This window comes from Schistocerca gregaria, chromosome 4 (assembly GCF_023897955.1).
Source record: "Schistocerca gregaria isolate iqSchGreg1 chromosome 4, iqSchGreg1.2, whole genome shotgun sequence".
In the NCBI taxonomy this organism is placed as follows: domain Eukaryota; kingdom Metazoa; phylum Arthropoda; class Insecta; order Orthoptera; family Acrididae; genus Schistocerca; species Schistocerca gregaria.
The window spans coordinates 290,529,858-290,552,144 of NC_064923.1; the positions used below are offsets into that span (position 1 = coordinate 290,529,858).

Genomic DNA, 22,287 nt, shown 5'->3' on the forward strand with positions numbered 1-22,287 from the left:
AAGTGTACAACAAATTATTTTTATAGACAACTTTGTATACCCCATGTTTACAGAAATTTGGAATGATGAATGTAGAATAGTACAATCATGCACAGTAAAGATGAAATGAAAATAAGAGTTTCCACGAAATTCCAGATAACACACAGAGAAATAAAAGGAATTAATTTGTGATATTACACTGTTGCCAGTTCATTCGAACATCACCTGTTTGTTACCTAATCAATAATTACAACACTAATAATTACATATTTGTTTATGTGTTTACGTACACACAACCAACACAACAACACGGTACAAATAACAGAGATAAAACATTAGTGATTGTTCGCTACTAAAGTCAAAAGTAATAACGTGGAATAGCCGGCCGCAGTGACCGAGGGGTTCCAGGCGCTTCAGTCTGGATCCGCGCGACCGCTACGGTCGCAGGGTCGAATTCTACCTCGGGCATGGATGTGTGTAATGTCCTTAGGTTAGTTAGGTTTAAGTAGTTCTAAGTTCTAGTGGACTGATGACCTCAGTCCCATAGAGCTCAGAGCCATTTGAACCATTTGAACGTGGAATAAGAGGTAAATGATCGACTGAGGTAAATAATTGGCTGGAGAAAACTTCCTATTACAGAAAAAATTGCGTTACCTTATAGTAACGTCTACTTACATCTACATACCTCATGAAATTTGCAAATGAACTCCATTGAAATGTTCTATTTTAAATAATTGGTAAGGTACCTGAGTGAGTAAATAAGAATTAGTTTGCTGTACAATTTCAGTGTGAATGCGAAGTAGTTAAGCCATCACAAAATAACAATCTGATAAATAGTATGGAAAAAAATATGAAAAATTTATGTATCTTTGTCTTGAATTCTAATTTACCGGACTTACTTCAATCAAATTTAATTTGCTGTTAAATCATAATACCGAACATTGGCCCTGGTTATCATGGAACAAATGACTGACTTGTTCAGGCGTCTTTACTGATCAGTCTCACTCACATTTTAACAAGAAAACTATTGTGAGGCATATAAAAGCAAAAATGAGAAGTCCTATTAAATGTTGCTGTGATATTAATGTTTTTCTTTTTATCGTTTCAGTTCCGCTTGTGGCTGACAGAGAGGCACTAGTCAACGAAGTATCTGACATTTTTGTGAGTATCTCTCTACTTATGTTGAGGAAATTCAGAGAAATTATTTAGACGTTTGTGTTGAGTCAGAAAAGCGGAAACATGTAGCTATCTTACCACGCTGGATTGTTTGGTCCATATGTGGGACACAATAAAGGAATCTTAAGTCTTAGAAACTGGAATTTAGAGAAACAATATAGCAAATGAAACGTAATTATTAGGGTCTGTATTATATGTAACACCAAATTAAGAAATATGTACATAAATATGTAACCTAAATTCGTGAAATATGTAACTTTGTAATGAAGTAATCACATGTTAAATCCAAAATATAATTTTTTGTTATAAAATATAAGTTCACATATAGTCTCGTAAAATATCTATGTTAATTCTTAATCAGTTGACTTTTGCTACAAAGTACTGAAGTACAAATGTGTAATGATCGGTGAGGGATTGTACTGGAATAATATTCCCAGGGGGTTCGACAATTTCACCATTAAATAAGCGAAACAAAATAACAAGATCTGAGTAACCAGGGTTCTTATGCAGCACAGACTGCAGTTTACTGGAAAGCACACCACCCACGCCACCTGGTACAACACAGTCCTTCCGAACTTCATGTTCCATTACTTCCACAGGTATACGTTCAGTCTGCAGTTTCTTCATACTTTCGGTCCGCCAGCTGTAGGGACGGTATGAAACTGAAATTAGCACTTTGGAACTGTTGAATGGGGGCAGAGACTCAGTCACAGACAATGCAGGATCAGAAGAAAACTTCTTCATCACTGACTTCACGGCTTCAAAGTGCTTACTGTAGAAAATCACAGCTTTAATCTACGCTGCCCATCTTGTTATCGCTGGCTCCTGAGGCAGAGGTACATCAGGCAGCTGCTACTTCTAGCGTTGTACACGGTAGGCACATTTCAAGAAAATTTTCTTCGTTGCTGGTATTTACTTTTGAGAATTGATGTCTGTCTTTGGCACTCATTTACACGTAACATGCACTAAATCTGAAAAAAACGTATGAAGCTAGTTTTCCGCTTTCAATACGTATGAAACAGCATCTTTGTACATCAACAGGACTCTCTCTTCTTGTACGCCATCTGGGCGTAGAACGTAAGTCCATCATTAATGAATATAGTAACATCGAACTATCTGTTGCCTCCAAAGGTCTGCAATAAATTAAATAGGGTTTAGATGCAGCTTCAGAATTCCTTATAGGTGATTTTGCCAGTGTCAGCCCTTATTTTTTTCTACTATGTTAACATGGCAAGAGTCCAGATAATTTTCCTGAGAGTGGACTCGTCGGGAATGTCGCGGGTGCAGTATTTCTGCAAGAAATGTTTAAATTCGGGTACATGAGGCTTTTTCCAGGATATTTTGCCTGCAACAAATACAAAACACTGTTCTTTGTAAAATTCACTGCCGGCCGCGGTGGTCTAGCGGTTCTAGGCGCTCAGTCCGGAACCGGGCGACTGCTGCGGTCACAGGTTCGAATCGTGCCTCGGGCATGCATGTGTGTGATGTCCTTAGGTTAGTTAGGTTTAAGTAGTTCTAAGTTCTAGGGGACTGATGACCACAGATGTTAAGTCCCATAGTGCTCAGAGCCACTTTTTTGTAAAATTCACTATCAGATGATACAGGCCGTCCCTGCAACTGTGTAAGGAGAGCCTGTTTCTTTGAAGAAATCCGTTGTTTACGGTATTCCTAATATGTAGATTGCATCGTAAATGTTGTTCTTTGAGATTCCATCCTACATCCTATACCTTTATCACATGTTTGGTTAAGGACTATTTTAACATCAGTGGTTACAGCACTGACATTAGAAATAATATTGAAGTATGTAAAATTATGTAGTATGGTGTAAAATATGTGTTCTACTTCAAAATACATAATTCAAAACTTTGTAATAAGGGTCCATTCGGTGTAATTCGTACACATTTTAGTTCTTCTTGTAAGTACATGTAAAGAGTACTTAATTATATAAAATCCGGGTTCTAGAAACAGTCTAATTATATTTGATATGAGAAAACCTCATATGATTGGTGTAATCAAGCTCACATTTTCAGGTTAGGGATCGTGAGTTAACTTCAGCCCCCAACGCCGCTACTTACAATTATTTTTAACAATTAGTTCAGAACTACACATGTTGTGTAAATGATTGCTATAAAATACATCATTTTCGCAACAAATTCTCCTGCGGGAATACAGGGAGCGTCATGACGGATACATGTAGAAAGAATGATTACTTTAACAACCGAATCCACTATAAATAAACGTAAAATGCATCTGTTTAAAAAAGTAGATAAAAATTTTCGTGATGATCTACTGAGACAGTCCTTATTTCTAGCTACGTAAGCGTGGACCAGATCTGGCTCACATTCAAATAAATGGTGCTGACGGCACCTGAGAGTTTCACACCAAGTAAATTAATAATATATCTCCCATGCACATGAATGTGGTCGGGACACTGTAGCAAAAGCAACGGAAAAGGCGTGCCAGATTTACAAGATCGAAAAACCTCTAAGATTTGCGTAAACCCGAAATATTTGCGCGCGGTTGACTGCGAGACCCTTTTAATAGTTTCCATAACGAAATTCTGTCTCGAAGTCTGGCAGAAAGTCCAAAAAGATTTCGATCGTCTGTAAAGTATATCACGGGCAAGACTCAGTAACGTGACAGCCACGATAATGTGACAAGTGGGGTTACCAAGCGCAGTTCTTTCAGATTTCTTCACTAAATAAGATGAAGTAAATATTCCAGAATTTAAATCAAGAACACATGCAAACATGAGTAACTTAGAAGTGCACTGCGCAACATAATTAAAGGATTACCTTTTGGAAGCCCCGTAATTGTCTCCCATTGCGACCCATAACTTTGAAATCTGGCGCCTAGGTGCCTAGAACATTACTCTGTAAGAGTGCAACCTTGGACGAGTCACACAATGAGAAGATGGTTACAGCCCTCTTACCTACACTTCACCCCTTGTTTTGAAGTCCCTGCTGTGATCAGGACTGCTACACACTGCATTGAAATCACGCAGTTTTATTATGGGTGATCGAGGAAAACATACCAAACACACCGTCGCTCAGAATCCAGAGGGAAATGCCTCAGGGGGAAGCACAAAGGGCGTCAATGAAACCACCCCTTCGCTTGGGGGCGCTGATTCCCCTCTACTTCGCGGTCGAAAACGAACATCTCACATTGCGATGAGCAATAGAAAGATGTTCTTGACAGCCTTTGACGCTGCTGACACCTTCGGGCGTTTCAACCCTTCTCTAAGCATAATGTGAGGCTGCACCCCCACAGAACCCATTTGGGATGCAGCGCGATCGCAATTTTTGCTCGCGTGTACAGGTTCCAACCATGCCACAGGAGGGCGGAAAACAAGAGAGTCGAAAAAGCATAAGTAACATTTGATGTCTTGGATCATGTTCAAATTTCGTCATAATGGTTCTGAACGATCCCTAGTGGTTCAACTTGTACACGAGAGCAAAAATTGCGGTCGCGCTGCACTCCAAACGGGTTCGATCACGTTCAGTGGGGGTGCAGCCCCACATTATGCTTAGAGAAGGACTGAAGCGTCCGAAGGTCTCAGCACTGTTAAAAGCTGTCAAGACCATCTCCCTGTTGATCGCACTGTGAAATGTCCTTTCCGACCTCGAAATGTGCGGGAATCAATGCCCCAAGACAAGGGGTAGTTCCATTAAGCTCTTTGTGCCACCCCCTGAGGCATTTATCTCTCGATTCTGAGAGGAGTAGTGTCTGGAATATTTTTCTCGGACACCTGTAAGAAAATAATCGTGTGATTTCAACGCTGTGTGGCGGTCGTGACCTCCACTGCAGAGATTTTAAAACAAGAGCTGAAATGTGTGTAAGAGTGGCTTTGATGACCTTATCATGTGCCACGACCACGGTGGCGTTGGACAGAACTGCGGTGAAATTTGGTGCCAATGTGACGTCATTAACCCACTTCACAGCTCACATGAACTTCTGACTTGTGGCTTTACTTTCACAAATGGCGACATCTTGCTGTTTAAAGCGTCGCAGAGCCAAAGGCTGACATCGTTGGTCGTCACGCTTTTGCACCAATCTAGAGGAAGATCGCAGGCACCTTGGAGCCAAATTTCAGACTTATACATCGCAATGGGAGGCAATTACGGGGTTCCGAAAAAGTGCTCCTTTAATTGTGTCGCGCCATGCAGACGCCCTCAGTGTAGCGAACCAGCTTAAGTCACTTGAAAAACGTAAGTGTTCCGATCCTGACTTCATACCAGTAAAGTTCTTTCAGAGTATTGTGATGTATTAGCTCCATATTTACCTATCATACACAATCGCTCACTAGGCGAAAGATCCGTGGCTAAAGACCAATTGAGAAGAAAAGAAATATAAATAACCAACTGAATTACAGACCCATATCGCTGGCATCATTTGTTGCATAATTTTGGAACATATACAGTGTTAGATTTTTATGAAATATCTCGAAGAAAACAATCTTTTGATACACAGCACGTATTCGGAAAATATTGTCCTCGTGAAACACTCCTGGCTCTTTATTCACGCGAAGTAATGATCGCTACCGACAGGGGATCTCAAGTTGATCCCATATGTCTATATTTCCAGAGGACCTTTGACACCGTTCCTCATAAGCGAATTCTATTCAAATTGCGTGGATGTGGAGTATCGTCTCATTTGTGCGACTTAGAAGACAATAAATCTACTAAGAGACTAACTACACTACGCTTGTTCGTTCTCTTCTGGGGCATTGCTGAGCAGTAAGGGGTTCTTGCCAGTAAGGATTGAAGTTCAAAGAAGGGCAGCTGGCAGCTGGAGGGAGTATGATAGATATTAAAACAGAAACAGTTTTCCTTGCAGCAGTATCTTTTCCTGAAACTTGAATCACCAGCTTTCTCCTCCGAATGCAAAAATATCTTGTTGACACCCACCTACCTAGGGAGAAATGACCATCGCAATAAAATAAGGGAAATTAGAGTGTTCACGGCCTACTCTAGAGTGGAGGGAGTAAGATATAGTCTGACAGTGGTTAGATGAACACTGTGGCCAGTACGTAAGAGCGAATTGCAGAGTAGCCACGTGAATGCAGATGAAACAAACCGCGACGCTTTCTGGTTCAGTATTTTAGCTGTTAGTCTATTTAATGTGTAGGCGAATCAGAGAATCAAATCTTCGTACAGTAGACATAGAACTGTCCTGCTTACGGTACTTTTTCACTGTGTGAGGGTGTAGTTTTCCTAATTAAACCCATGTTACAACGAATTACAGCATTCTAATCAACTTTTCGAGAGTACCATAGAGGGTAATAAATGCTCCCTTAATCAGTATTATTCAAAAAATGGTTCAAACGGCTCTGAGCACTATGGGACTTAACATCTGTGGTCAGCAGTTCCCCAGAACGTAGAACTACTTAAACCTAACTAACCTAAGGACATCACACACATCCATGCCCGAGGCAGGATTCGAAGCTGCGACCGTAGCGGTCACGCGGTTCCAGACTGAAGCGCCTAGAACCGCACGGCCACAACGGCCGGCAATCAGTATTATTTCAAGGTACTTTTACTGTCTCATTTAAAACTACCTTATTGTAATATGAACTTGTTTTGAAATCCGGTGTTTGATGTACACTCCTGGAAATGGAAAAAAGAACACATTGACACCGGTGTGTCAGACCCACCATACTTGCTCCGGACACTGCGACAGGGCTGTACAAGCAATGATCACAAGCACGGCACAGCGCACACACCAGGACCCGCGGTGTTGGCCGTCGAATGGCGCTAGCTGCGCAGCATTTGTGCACCGCCACCGTCAGTGTCAGCCAGTTTGCCGTGGCATACGGAGCTCCATCGCAGTCTTTAACACTGGTAGCATGCCGCGACAGCGTGGACGTGAACCGTATGTGCAGTTGACGGACTTTGAGCGAGGGCGTATAGCGGGCATGCGGGAGGCCGGGTGGACGTACCGCCGAATTGCTCAACACGTGGGGCGTGAGGTCTCCACAGTACATCGATGTTGTCGCCAGTGCTCGGCGGAAGGTGCACGTGCCGGTCGACCTGGGACCGGACCGCAGCGACGCACGGATGCACGCCAAGACCGTAGGATCCTACGCAGTGCCGTAGGGGACCGCACCGCCACTTCCCAGCAAATTAGGGACACTGATGCTCCTGGGGTATCGGCGAGGACCATTCGCAACCGTCTCCATGAAGCTGGGCTACAATCCCGCACACTGTTACGCCGTCTTCCGCTCACGCCCCAACATCGTGCAGCCCGCCTCCAGTGGTGTCGCGACAGGCGTGAATGGAGGGACGAATGGAGACGTGTCGTCTTCAGCGATGAGAGTCGCTTCTGCCTTGGTGCCAATGATGGTAGTATGTTTGTTTGGCGCCGTGCAGGTGAGCGCCACAATCAGGACTGCATACGACCGAGGCACACAGGGCCAACACCCGGCATCATGGTGTGGGGAGCGATCTCCTATATTTGCCGTACACCTCTGGTGATCGTCGAGGGGACACTGAATAGTGCACGGTACATCCAAACCGTCATCGAACCCATCGTTCTACCATTCCTAGACCGGCAAGGGAACTTGCTGTTCCAACAAGACAATGCACGTCCGCATATATCCCGTGCCACCCAACGTGCTCTAGAAGGTGTAAGTCAACTACCCTGGCCAGCAAGATCTCCGGATCTGTCCCCCATTGAGCATGTTTGGGACTGGATGAAGCGTCGTCTGACGCGGTCTGCACGTCCAGCACGAACGCTGGTCCAACTGAGGCGCCAGGTGGAAATGGCATGGCAAGCCGTTCCACAGGACTACATCCAGCATCTCTACGATCGTCTCCATGGGAGAGTAGCAGCCTGCATTGCTGCGAAAGGTGGATATACACTGTACTAGTGCCGACATTGTGCATGCTCTGTTGCCTGTGTCTATGTGCCTGTGGTTCTGTCAGTGTAATCATGTGATGTACCTGACCCCAGGAATGTGTCAATAAAGTTTCCCCTTCCTGGGACAATGAATTCACGGTGTTCTTATTTCAATTTCCAGGAGTGTATTTATCATGAGATAAATGAAAAGCAACATGTAGTGGGTTAGAAGGTGAAAGAAGTAGATGGAATTTGTGACTGAGTTCTGAGATTCTTAACACGTATGGCTCAATACCTTGCTCTTAATGGGAAGTAATCGACAGATGTAAAGGTAAATTTGGGAGTATGACTGGGGCCGACCAAGGTGGCCGAGCTGTTCTAGGCGCTTCAGCCCGGAACCATGTGGCTGCTACGGTTTCAGGTTCGAATCCTGCCTCGGGCATGGATGTGTGTGATGTCCTTAAGTTAGTTACGTCTACGTAGTTCTAAGTTTAGGGGACTGATGACCTAGGATGTTAAGTCCCATAGTGCTTAGAGCCATTTGAGTATGACTGGAGAGCTATAGGACCGTCACCGTTTACAGTATATAAGTATAAATGGTTGTGGGTAATGTGGGAAGCCTCATGAGATTGTTCGTGGACGCGGCCGCTGTCTGTAGGAAGTCTGCAATGCCAGATGACAGCGATCTGTCACAGAGGGGCCTACAGAGGAGGAACGGTTTATCCTGGGACTGGCAGTTGACACTGCACGTAAATAAATGTAACATATTGCTCCCATATAGGTTACTGTCCTATTACAAAATTGATAAAAAGTCACTGAACGAAGAAACAACTGTAAAATGCCTGGGCATGGTCGTACGAGGGACCTGCAGTGAGATGACAACATAAAATAGTTGTAGGAGGGGCAGATGCCGGACTGAGATTCATTGCAAGAGCCTTAAGAAGTGTAGCATACGAAGTAGGTGACCGTAGAAAAGAGTATTGCAGTCAGGAACCCATACTAGCTTATATTGGTGTAAGAGGTAGAGAGTATTCAAGAAAGAACAGGGCCATTCGTTCTGAGATCGTTTGGTTAGAGTGAGAGCGCTACATAGATGCTCCGTAATGTACGTTCCAAGCGCCGTCGGGCAACGTATTACCACTTTCTCCCAGGTATGTCTCGCGAAACTACTGCAACAAGAAATGGCAGAAATTATTGTTCATACGCAGGTTAACCTATAAACGTTCTTCCATTTCTCGATGGGAACGGGAGAATCAGGGGTATCCTTCACAACAAACCAGAAGTTGTCTTGTGCAGTAGGTGTGTAGATGCAGACTCAGATGCAGATCAGCACAGATACGGTTACGTGTTGGCAGGAACCGGAGCGGCAGCGGCGAGGCAAGGCCTCCGGCTACACTGTGGAGGCGGCGCTGTTCTTCGACGAGGCCGCCTACAAGCTGTTCGCGCCATTCTTCCACAACAGCGACGAGAGATTGCGAGACATGCTGCTCGCCTACGTCAACGGGGTACGTACCAGCCTATAATGACGTAAACACAGCGGGCGTTTGTATCTCGTCCAGTGGATTGATCACTGTCTTATTGTCTCCATTTGAACAAACAGAATAAATATGTTGCGTACGACTGAAGACTATAGATGTAGTCGTAAATTATCATAAAACTTGTCTTGTATTCGCACCAAGTAACCGCTTCGTCTTTTATTGTCTCCAAAGTACAAATATCTCCTCCCACAGCTGCCAAAAGTTCTTCGTTGGACGCAGAACGTTTTCCACCCAGAATTTCTTACCACTTCTGAGTAGGACGTAATAACGGACTAAATATAATGAATAGAGGAAATGTTCTAACGGTTAATAATGCAAATCCCACAGTTCTGTCATTGTCAATTATTCTTGGATAAATAAATGGTGCTCGTGAAACACGAATTAGTTTCTTTTGCTTTCCGGACCTCTTCTTTGTAATTTTTCACGTAGTTGATGTAGATAACCTAAACAGTGTTCCCCAGCTATCGCTTTACCCTTTGCAAGAAAATCGATGCTCCAAGGAAAACACGGGTTATAACCGTTCCAGAAGATGAAATGGACAAATCTTTTTCTGTTAGCAGTGCCACCACGTTCCTTTCTCCCAACGATTTCATTGCTGTTTTGTACCTACTCTGAAGTGATGGACTTACGTCTTTTCCATAGTAAAAAATTGTTACATAAAATTAGTTTGATTAGCCTATTTTGACATTTAGTTTTTTGTATTCGCTTTTGGTTACAATTGTTGACTAAAAAAGCGTACCCCACTATTTCTTCTACTATGCCAGTGGAGTCAAGTATTTAGTACCACTAAAAGTCGATCATCCTGTTGTTTACACGTGTGATCGTTGTTTTGGGAAGTTCTTCACGTTCATCGTCAGGAGTATTACTACGCACTTAGTTCGCACTCTAGTTTCTCGAAAGATGGAAAATAAAGCATCTCTCGTTCTAAACTACCTATATTGATTAATATACGTCGGTCAAACAGAATAATTTTTTGACGACTCACTACTCGAGTTTCTCTGCTTGAACGAAACTTAGTCCGAATGCCCACTTTAAAAAGCTGTACAAAAATCTATACGTAGACCGAATTAACACTTGTCTAGTTTATTGTGGAAACTGTACCAACATTGCTATACCAGGCCGAAATCTTTTCACGTAGCTAAGTTAAGATACGTTTTTGCTGATGCTGTAACGCAACATTTTTTTTAATTGGCCAGTTTCAGCTTCATAGTTATTATCAAGCATTTGTATGCAAATGATCTTCTGTCTAATGTTTGTGACCTATAAATGAAATAAAAGAATGTCAAGGGATTGTCTACAAACAGCAGACTTACGAGCACTTCCAAGGAAATAGTTGGTAATGACTATGAGGTTGATAGTGTCTAACAGCAAATAAAAATGCCACTTCTAGTTAGAGCCTCTGCGAAAACATGTCTTTAGTTCATCAGTATTCTATGGCTGTGAATCCACATTGAGCTAATTCTAGCATTAGACTTCCAAAAAGAGAGCCAAGTACTGGAAGCTCTAAATGGAGTTTTATCCCTGTGGTGGCAGCTCTGAAATAATGTAGTCTGAAGTATTTGACACTACTTTCACGATTACCCTGCTTTTTTCTTAACCCTTTCTGCGTCTGCTGGCCTTTTTGAGTTCCCGATGCTTGAATGATACCGTTTGGTATCGCTTCACGTAGTTCCAAGTTTGGCCAACAGATCACGGTGGCGTTTGCTTTCGTGACTAGCCGTTTGTTTGAAGTGCAAAACAGAGAAGTGTCGTGAGTTGTGGTACTGCATTTGTGAGTGAACAATAACTGTTGTCAGAATGAGATTTTCACTCTGCAGCGGAGTGTGCGCTCATATGAAACTTCCTGGCAGATTAAAACTGTGTGTCCGACCGATACTCGAACTCGGGACCTTTGCCTTTCGCGGGCAAGTGCTCTACCATCTGAGCTACCGAAGCACGACTCACGGCGGGTACTCACAGCTGCACTTCTGCCAGTATCCGTCTCCTACCTTCCAAACTTTACAGAAGCCCTCGGTCGGGCACACAGTTTTAATCTGCTAGGAAGTTTCATATCTGCGCACACTCAGCAGCAGAGTGAAAATCTCATTCTGGAAACATCTCCAAGACTGTGGCTAAGCCATGTCTCCGCAGTATCCTTTCTTTCAGGAGTGCTAGTTCTGCTAGGTTCGTAGGAGAGCTTCTGTAAAGTTTGGAAGGTAGGAGACGAGATACTGGCAGAAGTAGAGCTGCGAGTACCGGCCGTGAATCGTGCTTCGGTAGCTCAGATGGTAGAGCACTTGCCCGCGAAAGGCAATTCTTCCGAGTTCGAGTCTCGGTCGGGCACACAGTTTTAATCTGCTAGGAAGTTTCATATCAGCGCACACTCAGCTGCAGAGTGAAAATCTCATTCTGGAAACATCTCCAAGACTGTGGCTAATCCATGTCTCCGCAGTATCCTTTCTTTCAGGAGTGCTAGTTCTGCTAGGTATGTAGGAGAGCTTCTGTAAAGTTTGGAAGGTAGGAGACGAGATACTGGCAGAAGAAGAGCTGTGAGTAGCGGCCGTGAATCGTGCTTCGGTAGTTCAGATGGTAGAGCACTTGCCCGCGAAAGGCAATTCGTCCGATTTCGAGTCTCGGTCGGGCACACAGTTTTAATCTGCCAGGAAGTTTCAATAACTGTTTTGTTTAGTTTTATTCTGAGTATACTGAAATTCTTGGTTATGGAACCAACTTTACGTAGTTCCTGAAGGGCAAGGGAAAGAAATACGGTAAGTTTACACTATAGTTATGTATGCATTTTTTGAGTAATTATTATGTAATTTCTAATGATGTCATTTGGAATCATTATTTTATTTATTAACCTATAGCTTCAAAAGAAGTTTTGCAGAGGATATGGCATATGCGCAACATATACAGTAAATATTCATCACAAAAAAATTTTCCCCAATTTTTTTTCTAAATGTGAAGAACAAAGTGTTAAACTGAAACACAGCGACGGTACAATAAGTGAAATAGTTCGTAAGCTGTCCATGTTGTGAAAAACTCGACAAAAACCTCAACTGAACAAGGTCCTTTAACCATAAACCTCAATAATCGGAAGTCGAATGGTCGTACGCAGTAGCGAAGTCTCCCAAAGGAGCAATGCGTTAAGAATCGAACTGCACTGGCCATGGCAGATATTCGTGGTCACTCAAGAGACGCCGAAAGCTGATAAACGATTCGAAGTCAAACTGTACGGTCGTTGTTGGTTCCCAAATACTGGCCACAAACAGTAATTGAGAGCACTATTGGACGCGTTTCGATCGCTTCCTGGCGGTGACCGTGGAGTCTTTCCGAGCGTCTCGTAGCGCTGGCTGCAGTGTCTGTCAGTGACTCTGCGGCCTCCATACGTGTGTCTGACTCTGAGCCTGAGTCGTCATTAGGTCGAGATTAGAGATGGGCAAATTCCTTCATCCTTGGCAACTAGTTCACTGCTGATCTTTCTTTTTTGGGAACCGTTCATTTTTGCTCGTTCACCGTTCATTTGCGCTTGGTACATGGTTCTTATGAAAAACTGAAAACTAGTTGTGTAGGTGACTGAAGGATGGAGGGCAACAAGAGGGAGCACTTACCTCCCCCCCTGGAGTATAGAGATTTTTTCATTACAGAATCCTTACACACTTTTAGAAGTAATTTCCGTGATTGTGCAGAACCTCTCGTTTAGCCAACTGTAGCGTTGTATGGCTGATCGCAGGGAAATAATAAAGAGTGGCACCGGATGCTACATTGTAAATAGTAATCGTTTATACCCTATATGTACTTCACGTTGTCTCTGAGTTCGTAGGCGAAGTAGAGACTTTATGGAAGCATAAAATAAAATGTGGTTTTCTCTTCATGCTTGCGTCACACGCTTAGTAAAAATTAGGTTTTTATGTTGCATTATTAAAGTTAATGCAACAATAATAATAATAATAATTAAGTTTGGAGTAAGACAGTTTTTGGTTTGGAAGCTCCTTCTGAACAAATGTTTTTGAGATAATAAGTAAATACGATATTATGGCAATCTATGTCTTTTCGAATGGAGAGGCACCGCTTTTCCTACTGAGCCAAAATGACCCACAACCCCGCCTTTTTTTGTTTCTGTTTTGTTTGAAAGAAACCTAACTAGCAGGTAATTCAATTTGGAAACAAAGAAATTTAAAAATTATCAGAGCCTTGCTAAATGTAATGTTTTGTATATGAAAGATACACGAAAATCGTTTTAAATGTATTTTCTTACACTAAAAATTAAGCAAATTATTGAAAGTCGATGAAACCAAAAAATATATGAATAACAAAAAAACTTGCCTTGTTATGTCTTCTCCTGTTCATCGATACAATGAAGTGAGCTGATATGCCCTTTTGTTACCTGAAAAGACGTACCTATTAGATACGCCGTAATTTTTATGTAATTTACGTGACTATAAAATACTGTTTGATTACCGATCGTGGACGCTGAATAGCCGGAACCAAGTGCAAGAAGAGTTTGGAACACATGTAAATTGGGCGATCGCAGCGAACGAAACGAACAACCGGATACTGAACTAACTAGGAACAGTCGGCAGTGGAACTGAGACAGGCGGTCATGCGAAGAACGACGAGTGCGGCCGAGGGAGACCAAGACTGAGACGAGCACGCGACCGAGGCTGGAACGAGAACTGCCGAAGTGACCGCCACGACCGAAGTGAACTAGTGAACTATGAACCGATTGTTCCTCGTTCCCGGGAACTGTAAGTAGACGGCCGCGACCGATCGTTCCTTGGAAATCGTTCCTCGGTCCTTTCGTTCATCTTGAAGAACCGTTAGTTTGCACCCGTTCGTTCGCGAACTACCCATCTCCAGTCGAGTTGTTGTTGTTGTTGTTGTTGCGGTCTTCAGTGCTGAGACTGGTTTGATGCAGCTCTCCATGCTAATCTATCCTGCGCAAGCTCCTTCATCTCCCAGTACCTACTGCAACCTACATCCTTCTGAATCTTTTTCGTGTATTCATCTCTTCCTCACCCTCTACGATTTTTACCCTCCACGCTGCCCTCCAATACTAAATTGGTGATCCCTTGATGCCTCAGGACATGTCCTACCAACCGATCCCTTCTTCTAGTCAAATTGTGCCACAAAATTCTCTTCTCCCCAATCCTATTCAATATCTCCTCATTAGTTATGTGATGTACCCACCTAATCTTCAACATTCTTCTGTAGCACCACATTTCGAAAGCTTCTATTCTCTTCTCGTCTAAACTATTTATTGTCCATTTTTCACTTTCATATATGCCTACACTCCATACAAATACTTTCAGGAACGACTTCCTGACATTTAAATCCATACTCAATGTTAACAAATTTCTCTTCTTCAGAGACGCTTTCCTTGCCATAGCCAGTCTACATTTTATATCCTCTCTACTTCGACCATCATCCGTTATTATGCTCCCCAAATAGCAAAACTCCTTTACTACTTTAAGCGTCTCATTTTCTAATCTAATTCCCTTAGCAACACCCGACTTCATTCGACTACATTCCATAATCCTCGTTTTGCTTTTGTTGATGTTCATCTTATATCCTCCTTTCAAGACACTGTCCATTCCGTTCAACTGCTCTTCCAAGTCCTTTTCTGTCTCTGACAGAACTACAATGTCATCGGCGAACCTCAAAGTTTTGATATCTTCTCCATGGATTTGATTACCTACTCCGAATCTTTCTTTTGTTTCCTTCAATGCTTGCTCAATATACAGATTGAATAACATCGGGGAGTGGCTACAACCCTGTCTCACTCCCTTCCCAACCACTGCTTCCCTTTCATGCCCCTCGACTCTAATAACTGCCATTTGGTTTCTGTACGAATTATAAATAGCCTTTCGCTCCCTGTATTTTACCCCTGCCGCCTTTAGAATTTGAAAGAGAGTATTCCAGTCAACATTGTCAAAAGCTTTCTCTAAGCCTGCAAATGCTAGAAACGTAGGTTTTGCCTTTCCTTAATCTTTCTTCTAAGATAAGTCGTAAGGTCAGTATTGCCTCACGTGTTTCAACATTTCTACGGAATCCAAACTGATCTTCCCCGAGGTCGGCTTCTACTATTTTTCCCATTCGTCTGTAAAGAATTCGCGTTAGTATTTTGCAGCTGTGACTTATTAAACTGATTGTTCGGTAATTTTCACATCTGTCAACATCTGATTTCCTTGGGATTGTTATTATTATATTCTCTTTGAAGTCTGAGGGTATTTCGCCTGTCTCGTACATCTTGCTCACCAGATGGTAGAGTTTTGTCAGGACTGGCTCTCCCAAGGCCGTCAGTAGTTCTAATGGAATGTTGTCTACTCCCGGGGCCTTGTTTCGACTCCGGTCTTTCAGTGCTGTATCAAACTCTTCACGCAGTATCGTATCTCCCATTTCATCTTCATCTACATCCTCTTCCATTTTCATAATATTGTCCTCAAGTACATCGCCCTTGTATAGACCCGCTAAATACTCCTTCCACCTTTCTGCTTTCCCCTCTTTGCTTAGAACTGGGTTTCCATCTGAGTTCTTGATATTCATACAAGTGGCTCTCTTTTCTCCAAAGGTCTCTTTAATTTTCCTGTGGGCTGTTTCTATCTTACCCCTAGTGACATAAGCCTCTACATCCTTACATTTTTCCTCTAGCCATGCCTGCTTAGCCAGTTTGCACTTCCTGTCGATCTCATTTTTAAGACGTTTGTATTCCTTTTTGCCTGCTTCATTTACTGCATTTTTATATTTTCTCCTTTTATCAACTAAATTCAATATTTCTTCTGTTACCCAAGGATTTCTACAAGCCCTCGTCTTTTTACCTACTTGATCCTCTGCTGTCTTCACTACTTGATCCCTCAGAGCTACCCATTCTTCTTCTACTGTCCTTCTTTCCCCCATTCCTGTCAATTGTTCCCTTACGCTATCCCTGAAACTCTGTACAACCTCTGGTTTAGTCAGTTTATCCAGGTCCCACCTCCTTAAATTCCCACCTTTTTGCAATTTCTTCAGTTTTAATCTACAGTTCATAACCAATAGATTGTGGTCAGAGTCCACATCTGCCCCTGGAAATGTCCTACAATTTATAACCTGGTTCCTAAATCTCTGTCTTACCATTATATAATCTATCTGATACCTTTTAGTATATCCAGGATTCTTCCATGTATACAACCTTCTTAGTCGAGATGATACCAGAATAGTACTGACTGAGTAGTCCTTCAGTCCAATAAGCAAACAATTATAAGCTTACAAGCACAGGCCTTGTAGCCCCACCACATGTACCCATTAATATCTCTGGCGTCTCGATGCTAGGCCGAAAACTTTTCCCTGTGTCCTCATTTGTGTAGCGCTCTCTTCAAATGAGAGTCACATACTTGAAAGCCGGCCGCGGTGGTCTCGCGGTTAAGGCGCTCAGTCCGGAACCGCGTGACCGCTACGGTCGCAGGTTCGAATCCTGCCTCGGGCATGGATGTGTGTGATGTCCTTAGGTTAGTTAGGTTTAAGTAGTTCTAAGTTCTAGGGGACTGATGACCACAGATGTTAAGTCCCATAGTGCTCAGAGCCATTTGAACCATTTTGAACATACTTGAAGCTGGAAAGGGGCTTTTGCTGGAAGCCCTCAAGTGGCACATGGTGCGAGCCTTGACCGGATGGTGCCGCAGAACCAACATGAGACTCGACTGGTGCGCAGGTGCAGGCGCTGTACCACCATCCCAGCCTGGGCGGCCGGGTAGAGATCTCTCTGGTGCGGCTGGAGTTGATGAGCAGCCAGCCCGCCGACCTGCCCCACCACGACGGCGAGCGCGGCGCGCTGCTGGACTCCTTCTGCGCCTTCAGCGAGAAGCATAACCCCAAGGGCGACAACGACCCCAACCACTGGGACATGGCGCTCTACGTCTCAGGGTGAGTACACGCCGGCTGGCTCCTAGCTAAGTGTCCTCTTGCTACAGACCGCTCTTCTGCGATGCAGAGCAGTTGAACGGAATGGACACTGTGTTGAAAGGAGGGCATAAGATGAACATCAACACAAGCAAAACAAGGATAATGGAATGTAGTCGAATTAAGTCGGGTGATGCTGAGGCAATTAGATTAGGAAATGAGCCACTTATAGTAGTCAAGGAGTTTTGCTATTTGGGGAGCAAAATAACTGATGATGGTCGAGGTAGAGAGGATATAAAATATAGACTGGCAATGACAAGGAAAGCATTTCTGAAGAAGAGAAATTTGTTAACATCGAGTATAGATTTAAGTGTCAGGAAGTCGATTCTGAAAGTATTTGTATGGAGTGTAGCCATGTATGGAGATGAAACATGGACGATGAATAGTTTGGACAAGAAGAGAATAGAAGCTTTCGAAATGTGGTGCTACAGAAGAATGTTGAAGATTAGGTGGGTAGATCACGCAACTAATGAGGAGGTATTGAACAGAATTGGAGAGAAGAGGAGTTGGTCGCACAACTTGACAAGACAAAGGGACCGGTTGGTAGGACATGTTCTGAGGCATCGAGGGATCACAAATTTAGCATTGGAGGGCAGCATGGAGGGTAAAAATCGTAGAGGGAGACCAAGAGATGAATCACTAAACAGATTCAGAAGGATGTAGGTTGCAGTAGGTAGTGGGAGATGAAGAATCTTGCACAGGGTAGGGTAGCATGGAGAGCTGCATCAAACCAGTCTCTGGACTGAAGACCACAACAAAAACAACAAGGCGACAGGTGACTGTTTAATTACACTGAGCAGGTGCAGAGAACGTTGTCCCTCTCTTCTTTATTTAAGTGCCTCGATAGTTTCTAGTATGAGTTTTCACACGTTCGCCAGTTTTACATGCTCTCAGCAATGAAATACGCTACATACGCAAAAACAGATTGCCTTAGTTCTTTGTGGAAGTTCGCTTCTTAATACAAACACTTCCAACATATACTATACACGTAGCTTGTCGAGAAAAATACAGAGGGGCCCAAAAAATGTATCCACTGTTTAAAAGTCCATAACTGGCAAACTAATTGATGGAGTTGTTTCATCTTTAGAAGACACTGTTATCCTACACAGAGGAGACAAAGGGCCTAGATTAGATCTGTGGGAAGATTTACAAATTTTGAAACACCTTGAGCTCAAGGACGGTAATATGCTGAACGACCAGTTGAACCTTGCTTGAAGACAATTTTTCGAAGGCTTTAAACCTGTACTGTTTACGGTATAACATCGATGCTGGTAAGCTTAGTGGTTTATTTCCTCAGGAAGCTATGATGCACCTTCAGTGTTTTAAGCTCACTACCGCTTATGTAATGGTGGTTTCGTCACGATGTATGTTTCCTACTACATCGGCCCTTGTGTGATTTCGCCTGGCTCTAAAATTTTGTTTTTCTTGTGAATGTGTATTAACAGGGTCGTCTACCAGTGTTTATAATTCTTTCTTGACAAGAGCCATTATTGTCAATTTTAAAGTTCTGACATCTATACCGTTTGTTGGCTCACTGGTATAGTAATGTAATTTTTTTATATTTTGGCTGTATATGCCACTGGGCGTAAGTTTCTCGGCGTAAGCGCCACCTGCCTTTTTTGATGTGTAACTACATTATTTGTACCAATGCTCCCATACTGTTATAACGGGAGTGTTAAATTCCTTCCTTTTTTATTGTTACTCTATCTAAGGACTTTATTAATACTGATAATTTACACGTTGCCTTTGTACGCCATTTGGCACATGTTTCTCGGCACGAGTGCCACCTGCCCTGTCTTCAGAGTAACTACGCTCGCCGATTACACTCAGTCGGTTGTGAGCTCTGCCAGATCCTTTTTGACACATGGATCTATGCCGACAATTGTAAAAACGGCGATGGTACATTAGTCCTTACTATTGGAAAAATTGTAACTACCGGTGTCGTTATTATACTTCTGTAATGCAAGAGTTCTCTAATTTGTCTTAAAATTTATACTTGGCTTATAAGTTTCATACTTTTCTAATGTAAGCTGTGATGTTCATTGTCCTTAGGCTACCTTCTAAAGAAGACAAATTTATATTTGTTGAAACCTAGGTAAAGAATTTCTTTATCCATTGCAACTGGTCGGCTGTTTATAATTTTATTACTTTGGTAGTGTAACAGTTTTTAGTTCCGGCAATCGTCACACAAGCGTTGTACATTCCACGATTGCTACACGCAATGAACGAGGACGACCCAGATCGTATAATGGAGTACTGTGAGTGGTTTACTAACATTGTGCGCAACTATGAAGAGTTTGCAGAGATGATTGTGTGGTCTGATGAGGCACAGTTCAAACTCAGTGGTACAGTAAATCGCCACAGTTGCATCTACTGGGCACTCCATTATACGGTCTGGGTCGTCCTCGTTCATTGCGTGTACACCGGCCCATCTGAGCCACCGACCTGCTATCGATATAAACCCGCCAGGCGATAGCACCCTCACCTGCCGTGGGATGACTGCTAGTCAGACACACACACACTGCATGTAGTATCAGTGGGCATGCTGACGTGTGTAGAAAGGGGGAGGCACGATCTTCGTTTGACCGAGGGCAGGTCGTGATGGCCCAGAGGCTGGGCACGACTTGTCAGGTGTTGAGGAGTCCTGTGGTGACTGTTTTCAACACGTCGCGAAACCAAGGTGAAACCACAACCAGCTGTAGTTAGAATTATATTAATACCGTCAGTTGCTCACGGGCGTTGATATATATCAACGGGGACAGGTGAAAATGTGTGCCCCGACCGGGACTCCAACGTGGGATCTCCTGCTTACATGGCAGACGCTCTGTCCTGCGAGACCCACATTCTCACCTTGTAGGTCCACGCACTACATTCGTAGTGTCCCACCACAACACACTCATTACTCGTGGAAGACATTCTTACAAAGTCCCGTAAGAGCTCGGGAATATGTGTGCATCCGCACAGAAGAAGAAGGTCATGGCCGGTATTGCCAGAACTATATACTTATACGGATATAGTGTCCGTTCTTTCGGACATGTCCGAAAGAACAGGCACCATATCCATTTAACAACCAGATGTCGTGAGGTTGGGCGTCTACCCCTCATTACAGATGTTGGGCATCGTAGGCTGGGCAGACTGGTAAAACAGGACAGGCGGCGAATTGTGGCGGTACTAAGGTCAGACTTTAATGCTGGGCAGAGTACAAGAGTGTCTGAATACATAGTGAATGCAACACTCCTAACGATGGGCCTCCGTAGCCAAAGACCTATGCATGTGCCAATATTAACACCACGATTCGGCAGCTACGGTTAAAATGGGCAAGTGACCATGTTTTTTGGAGATAATTTTATATAGATGACATGATGTATGTCGAGAAAAACGGCATCAGAAAAATCACAGAAAATATGCCGCAAATAACGACAACAATGCTTAAAAACATGCTATAATGCTGTAATTTTTCCTCCTATCTATGTAATTATTTAGTTCTCAATTCGTTCGAGCAATCAATCATTCATAATAGGAAACACAATCATAACACAGTCACTCAAAATGATTCAGAAATTTTGCTTGTTAGAATGAAATCAGGCGATGATTCTACTTCTCTGCAGGCTCGTGCTTTGTGGCAGTCTGCTAATCTGTACAAATAAAATGCCTCTTATTTTTGGGAGCGTTGTATAATCAGTCGGGAAACCTCAGATCAAGCGGATATTTGGCTTTGATGAAGTTTTACCTTCCGAAGAAGTAATGGAGCTCTTGGATTTTTAAATGCAGGTTCGTATCCAGTCTTTTGGAAGTTCCCTTCTGATTAACAACTACGCAATATATCGATAAATATAATTAATTCTCAAATGTGAAATACACACCTTTTGTATGAAGGAGCAATATATATATATATATATATATATTTCCCTTTCAATCGTACAGTTTCGTATCAGTTATCTTTTGTCATAAATCTCAATATTCAGATTACAATTCTTCAAACAATACTCAGGCTAATCGGCACGAATATAATCCCGCAAGCTTTTTTTCTAACAACCACCAGAGAGAGTACTACTTTGCGCATGGATTCTGCGAGTATGAAGATAGAAAATTAGTAAACGTCATTCAAGGGTAGAATTGTATCAGAATAATTCATCGAATATAAAGAGATATTACAATGCTATAATGATAATAATGAATAAGATAGTTGAAAGCATCCACAAAAAACTATATTCAAAAAACAAACACTGATAATGTGTTACAGTGTTTGTATAACTATGCTATTTTTTGCGTGTTTTAGATTTAAAGAACCCACTGATGAAGGCGATATTTGTCGCTGAAATTATTTGGGGGATAAATAAGTAAATAAATAACAAAAAGTGTTTTGCATCAAGGCGGACATACAATTACCATATTGATGTAACATGGGGTAAGAACAGAAGTCGTGAGAAGCTCTTAACAGGCAGGGATCGGAGACGGGTTGTCACGCCTTATTTATGATAATCGCTTTGAAACCCCACAGGAATTTCTGCTGTGAGTTAGTGCAGCTACACAACTAGTTTCCAAAGGAACATTAACAAGGGAATTGCCTATATTAGACATTTGGAATAGGACACCTTGTAGAAGGCCATTGCTCACAGTGGCATATAACGCAAATCTTCGTTGAGCCAAACAACACAGAAAAGGGTCATTAGATGAGTGGAGGCGCGTAATGTTGTCTAATGACACGAAAAATTGTCAAATGATGCAAGATGTTGAGTGCATCGACGACCCAATAGTCGTTTAATCGTCTGTGCGTGGAGAGTGTAATTCAAGCCAGAGGTGATTCTATCATGTTTTGGTGGTGGTTTTAGTACCACTGTGA

General features: G+C 42.8%; 1 protein-coding gene across 1 annotated transcript in view; it reads left to right on the plus strand.

Annotated features, from left to right (window-relative positions):
* LOC126267691 (A disintegrin and metalloproteinase with thrombospondin motifs adt-2-like) overlaps positions 1-22,287 on the plus strand; it is a 215,507-nt gene that overhangs the window by 50,887 nt on the left and 142,333 nt on the right. Inside the window, exons 5-7 of the mRNA XM_049972994.1 lie at positions 1,088-1,140; positions 9,348-9,497; positions 17,197-17,408. Of these exons, the coding sequence (XP_049828951.1) occupies positions 1,088-1,140; positions 9,348-9,497; positions 17,197-17,408 (415 nt within the window). The remainder of the gene's footprint in view (positions 1-1,087; positions 1,141-9,347; positions 9,498-17,196; positions 17,409-22,287) is intronic.